Below are 6,663 nucleotides of genomic sequence, written 5' to 3'. Positions count from 1 at the left end.
AATGAAGCAAGCCAAATACAGCATGTGGCAGACTCAATAATTCATTGCCCTTACAGATAATCAATCAATTAAACTCATTTGCAAGAAGATACCAGCAGTACATAATATCAAAAGAAATAGTAAAATAGGCGTTCCCCTATAAGAAAAAGACACTCCACCCCACACAGACAAGAGAGAAAGTGAGAGAGAAGAAGGTATAGACAGGAATGACAAGATTATCATCTGCAGCAGGAAAAGCACTTTCATAATTTATACAGTAGTCACTGATATAACATAAAGCAGAAGGCTAAAATTAACATGAAATTAAATTCAACTTACCAATTAGCGTAAATTATGTTCCCATATATAATTGCATTTAAGGTTGAAAGTTTCTCTTTGGCCTTCTTAAACCAACACTCTGCAGCTCTTCCAGAAATAGCAGAAAGAAACATTAGATAAGGTACATAAAAGACAAGTTTAGAATGTAAGGAGGAAAACCTTATCAATATCAATTCAGGAAAGTAATTAATTGGAGAACCACAAAGTAAAAAGTAATGAAAAATTTAGAGAACGAACGAAATAAAGACTGGAAATTGGCAAAAGTCTCTTTAATTATTTAGACAGATTCTTTTAACTTACAATTTAATATAAGCCTTTTTTTTTGCCTAAATATCAAGAGGAAAAAAAATTAGAACACGGCATTGTCTTAACAAGTTGCCAACAATTTCTTCCTCAAATGAATACGACATTTGCGAACGGTTGTTCATTCGAGATCCTTCTTTATATATTTAGAACCATTGGATCAACTACTCTTCTTCTAGCCTATCCATTTACATCGTTGATGAAAATAGAAATCAAATTAGGCTCAATCAAAGGCACTGATAAAGGGAGAGCATAAGGAACTGACTGAAGGGCAAGGAGAAGAAACCCTAACGAGAATTAGGCTTGATGGATGTGCTCCAGGACAAGGGATAAGAGAGCACTGATCTCTTGGCACAGGCAATGATCTACATTAAGTAGATGAAAACCAGCAACTATATAGATGGTAATATGTTATTAATAAAGAAAAATTGCATCAAGGAAACAGTAGAGAACAATATAATGCCAACGAATTAATAAGATGGCATATCATTCCTAGTGCTTGACATGATGAAACTTTCAGTCTAATTTGAATCTATACTTGTGCCAGTTTAATGTGCTCAGGAAAGCAACATAATGGAGAAAATAGCAGAGAAAGAGAAAGAGAAAGAGGCAACCACTCCTACTAGGGATACACCAAATGCCTCTCCTCTACTACCTTCCCTACTTGTATTGACTTCATTTGCTATCCACACAATATACTTTCAATGGAACTCCCAATTTTATTCTAATTATAGAGCCAAAGAATTTGACGAATACTGCTCCAGAAAACTTCACTAAATATACTGAACAAGAAAATAATTGGTTGAGAAAGGAAAGTATTGTTGACAAGAACGTGCAATCAACCTTTATAAAAACTGGAAAAAACCATGCGTTTGAATGTAATATATGCATTCACGCATACTTTCTACTTACTCAATATTGCCAATTTTAGCAAATCCTCCCACAAGAATACTGTATGTCACCAAACTCATTTCAATTCCTTCCTCCTCCATCTTTCTTACACATGACAATGCTTCTTCCATGTCTTTTCCTACTGCATATGCATGAACAAGGCTGCAGCAGTGCAAAGTGGATTTATTGTGAGATAATCACTTAATACATTAAACTGGGAATTAGATCAACTTCAGAGTATGTGCAACAGTAAGACATGAAATCTAGAAAGTAATCGAAATTCCCGAATAGTTAGAAGTGCATTGGAAAGCTGAAGGTACAATAAAACAATTTTTACTTTGTAAATACATGTAAATTTGGCTCTATTCCCCTGGCCCGCATCTTCTCAAAAGTTTCTCGTGCACGATGCATGTCACCTCGTCTTGCATAATAATTCACCAACAATCCAAACTCTTTTCTGGAAGGCTACAGAAAATACAAATCATTTACAGTAGGTGAAGGATAAGTATGATACACAAAACAAGTTTTCATACTGATGTTCTTAATTGGTACAGTGATAAGTCAAACATAGCCCTCGTTTGGCCCCCATTAATTTTCATTTCATTACATTCCATTTTTCTCTCTCCTATTCTCAACCACACGATCTTCCATAAAATATAATTACACATAAATAAAGAATTTTTCCTTCTTTTTCAACCACTTATTTAAAAAAAAAAAAAAAAAACACTACTCCACCCATTTTCATTTCCATTTTCCACAAAATGGGGGCCAAACGGGCGCATAAGTTATGTACATTCATTTCTGTTCTTTCATGTGTAAATCGATATTCTGGTCGAGTTTATTTCATTTTTCCCCCATTAACATGAGGTATATACGTCTGAAAGAGTGCAAGGTGTGTTGCTGCCATGTGAATCCATTTGTCTATCAAGCTAATGCACAGCTGTGGGCCATGCATTGTACTTTTTTTTCTTTTCCAATTCTGTCTTGACAATCTCCGACAAAACTAATTCTCATTTAAAGTGGAACATGCAATTCCGTGTAAGATAATAAGCCTCTTCAACGCAAGTTCACAACTTAGGTCCATTCTCTTTTCAATAGTATAGAAACTGAAATTTATTACTAATAAGAATCAAGTCTATGGTTTGCTTTTTTGGAAGCATACTTGTTCTTTTGTTCCCACAAGATCATTCCTAATTTTATTTCACATCGTGAGATAACTTCATAAATCATATTTATTATTATACTGGCCTAAAATGAATTTCTAGGCATATCTCGTCATATTTCAACTTCTATAATGCATTCTTTAGTAGAAATGAGCTGAAATGCACTGAGGAATTTTTCAACTTCACAGTAACACAATTGAACCTGATTGAAATGCAGTTAAATCCACCATCGATACAACAATAGCATACTTAAAAGACCTTGACATCAATGACAAGCAAACTAACCAGAGCATTCATATAATTATAGAAGTACCTTTTTAATCCTCTCAAACATTCGCACAACTGCCTGCCAATTCTCCGGATGAGTCTCCAAAACCTTTCGGAACTCCCTCCTCGACCCCTCTCTCTCTTCATGCCACTTAGATCTGTACTCATCCCCATCCCCCTCTCTGCCTTCAATCCACCTTGCCCTCCCTTCAGTTTTTGCCTTCATTCGCCTCCCGTTGTCCAACTTCACACTCAATACCCTCCCATGGAACTCAACCCCATCGAACTCTACAGCCTTCATTGCAGCCTTCTCTGCCGTGGGCCCACTATATATCACAAACCCAAATCCCACGTTTCTCTCAATATCATCATGGCCTTTTATCAAAATCACATTCTTTATAGGCCCAAATTGCCTGAAAAACTCCGCCACCTCATTTTTCTTTATCCATAGTGGTAAATTCCCAACAAAGATTTTGCCTTTCTCCCTAAACTCCATTCCCCTTTCATCATCTTCTTCACCACAATTTTCTGTGCTTTCCAAAGTACCATCGCCCTTTCCACTTTCCACCGTTTCGTTTAACAAGCGTGGCGGAGTTGGAGGTGGAGGTGGAGGCGGAGGCGGAGGCGAGAGTTTGCTGGATAACCACAGCTTATTACTAAGACTATCTGACGGCGGAATAGTCGGGGTATTTTGAGAATTAATGAGGTTTTTTAGGGGATTTTTAGAAACTTGGGAAGTTTGTGAGATTGAGGTTCTAAAAGGGTTTTGAGTTGTTGGGCGGCGGAGGCTAGTGGAGGGGTTTTGAGGGGAATCTTGCGAGGATTTTACAGAAAGAAGAATTGAGGAAGTAGAGGTGGTGGGATGGTGTTTTCCGGGAAGAATGAAGGCGGAAACGGGTGGTGGCATATGAGAATAGTGTGCGGTGGAGTGCAGAGACATGATGATATCCATTGTGTTCATCAAGAAGTATGGTAAATGGAGCGATAGATAAAATTCACGTCAGTTGGACAGTTTGGTGCCAGCCCGTAAATAGCTTATCACTTTGGAGCCAGCAGTGTAACAGGTTATACCGATCGAACATCATATTTTTTAAGACCGGTATGCGATAATAATGCAAAATAAAATAGCTATATACAATTTCTTTTCAATCGCACAAAGGCATATGTGATAACTTAAGTGAGGGTTCGATACAAGTGAAACAAAGGTGCACTTGATTGGAAACGGTGTGTGGTGGGATCCAGAATGTAGATTGAGGATGGAAAGAGCAATTATGATGGTTGCAACAACATGAAAAACCTTTACCTTTTCTCATAGCGATTGAGTTGGTTATGAAAATGTTTTCTTGTACATTCGTACACCCTCTAACATAATTCCAATCATTTTGAAAAGATAAAGATCAAATCGATCACTTTCAAAACTTTTTATATATATTAATTAATATTTGGCTAATGTTATGAACTATTATTACTTTTTATCCACCTATTTCAAAAAATTCACGTATATTAACTGATGCTACCAAAAAACGTACCTGATAGACCTCCCGAACTTGAGGACTGAAAAAGAGCACGAATAGAGCCTTCTGGTACCTAAAACAAAGGCAACGAGGTTTGTTCTCGTCGCCCCTCTGATACTTAAGTCAGACAGAGAATTTATATGAGAACGTATACTGAAATTGTATGTAAAAGCGTACCTGAATAATGGACTTGGGTCATGTATTTATAGAGGTAGGTAGTGTACTTCTAGTAGGATTGAATTAGTTGGATGTTCTTATCCAATAGAGTCATACTTGATAAGAGTATTTTATTTGTAATATAATTGCATGACCAATGACGCTATTGTTGACCTAGAATTCTTGTGGACGTAGGAGTCCTGGGTTGAGGTGTTTGAATTATATTAGAGTCCGTAGAAGGTAAGATTTCTTATGAGTTTGACAAAAGGGGGGGGTTTGGTATGAAGGGAATAGCTTGAGGACTCGTGACCCTGTATATCAAAAGGATGCTCGAGGACTTATGCCCGAGGACACCATCGACCAGATCACGATGATGCAAGTCGCCACTCATCGGGTGTATTACCCCGAGAACTATGTCACCCCGAGGACTATGTGCTCCAATATGTGATGAGCGAGACCTTGTGAGTCATTAGGAAAATCACCTCAGGAGGTTGCCAAAAGTGACTACATCACTGGCCCCAGTGCATCCATGTCAGAGGCTTGCGCGATATGCAAGTTTCTGAGATGAGATGCACAAGCATGTCGGGTGATGGGTATGCTCATGCCAAGAGATAGGCGAGCTCATGCCAAGATAAGAGCGTGCTTATACCTAGAGGTTGGTGAGCTCATGCCAAGGTATAGGCGTGCCAAAGCCTAGAGGTCAGGGAGCTCATGCCAAGGAATGGTCATGCTCATGCCTAGAGATAGGCGAGCTCATGCCAAGTTAAGGGCGTGCTCATGCCTAGAGGTTGGCGAGCTCATGACGAGTTGATAGGCACTCTCGATCCCTACCTTATTAAAAATTTGAAGGGAACGAGCTCAATCCCAATATTGTCAAAATTTTAAAAGAAAATTATGTACAGACCTTGTTTAAAAATTTTAAAGGAAGGAGCTCGACCTCGAGCTCATTAAAAAATTTTGAGAGGTTTAGACCCTGACCTCGTCAAAAATTTTGAAAGAGGAGAGCTTGACCTCGAACATGTTTTAAGGTAAGGGATGGATCCCTACTTTATTTAAAATTTGAAAAGAAGGGCTCGAGCGAAAACTTTGTTAAAATTATGAAAAGAACGAGCTCGATGGATAGACAATAGTTCATATAGGAGACATAGCCCAAACTTAATGTGCGATAAATATCTCGAGCCCTTACTCCTGGGATTTGATAATGCATTGAGCTCGAGGACAGACTTTGAGCCCAATATGTAATAATATCTCGAGCCTTTGTGGCTGGGATTTTGACATTATATTGAGCTCGAGGACATAGTCGGAGCCCATTTAAAAATAATATCCCGAGCCCATATGGCTAGGATTTGGAAACGAATAGATTCGAGAACATAGCTCGAGCCTTGTGGCTGGGATTTGAAAATACATTTAGCTCGAGGATAGGCCCTGAGCCCAATGTAAAATAATATCCCGAGCCCTTACGATAGGAATATTGACAATGAATTGAGCTCGAGGACATAGTCGAGCCCAATTTAAAAATAATATCCCGAGGCCTTGTGGCAGGGACTTTGACAATGAATTGAGCTCGAGGACATAGCCGAGCCCAATTTAAAAATAATATCCCGAGCCCTTGTGGCTAGGGATTTTGACAATGAATGAGATGAGGACATAGCCGAGCCCAATTTAAAAATGATATCCCGAGCCTTTGTGGCTAGGAATTTTGACAATGCATTGAGCTTGAGGACATAGCCGAGCCCAATTTAAAATAATATCCCGAGCCCTTGTGGCTAGGGATTTTGACAATGCATTGAGCTCGAGGACAAAGTATCGAGCCCATTTTTAAAATAATATCCCGAGCCCTTGTGTTAGGGATTTTGACAATGAATTGAGCTCGAGGGCTGATAAGTATGTTTTTACACACTTATTTGGTTCACAAACATGACTTAAACGTGAATAAAATGGTTGAATTGTGGCTTAATCTTATTAAATTCATGCAATGTAGGTATTTCAATGGAAATTGTGGAATTCAGGAGAAAAGAGCCAAAGAAGGACCAAAACTCAACAAAGTGATA

General features: G+C 38.5%; 1 protein-coding gene across 1 annotated transcript in view; it reads right to left on the bottom strand.

The window, feature by feature from the left end:
- LOC111394230 (pentatricopeptide repeat-containing protein At5g04810, chloroplastic) overlaps positions 1–4,006 on the bottom strand; it is a 10,502-nt gene extending 6,496 nt beyond the window's left edge. Inside the window, exons 1-5 of the mRNA XM_023019989.1 lie at positions 2,989–4,006; positions 1,850–1,977; positions 1,534–1,674; positions 318–405; positions 93–222 (exon numbers count right to left, since the gene is read on the bottom strand). Coding sequence (XP_022875757.1) covers positions 93–222; positions 318–405; positions 1,534–1,674; positions 1,850–1,977; positions 2,989–3,903 — 1,402 coding nt within the window. The 5' untranslated portion in view covers positions 3,904–4,006. The remainder of the gene's footprint in view (positions 1–92; positions 223–317; positions 406–1,533; positions 1,675–1,849; positions 1,978–2,988) is intronic.
- Between the last annotated feature and the right edge of the window lie 2,657 nt (positions 4,007–6,663).

This window comes from Olea europaea, chromosome 5 (genome assembly GCF_002742605.1).
Source record: "Olea europaea var. sylvestris chromosome 5, O_europaea_v1, whole genome shotgun sequence".
Classification (NCBI taxonomy): domain Eukaryota; kingdom Viridiplantae; phylum Streptophyta; class Magnoliopsida; order Lamiales; family Oleaceae; genus Olea; species Olea europaea.
This window is presented reverse-complemented; position numbering and strand designations above follow the sequence as displayed.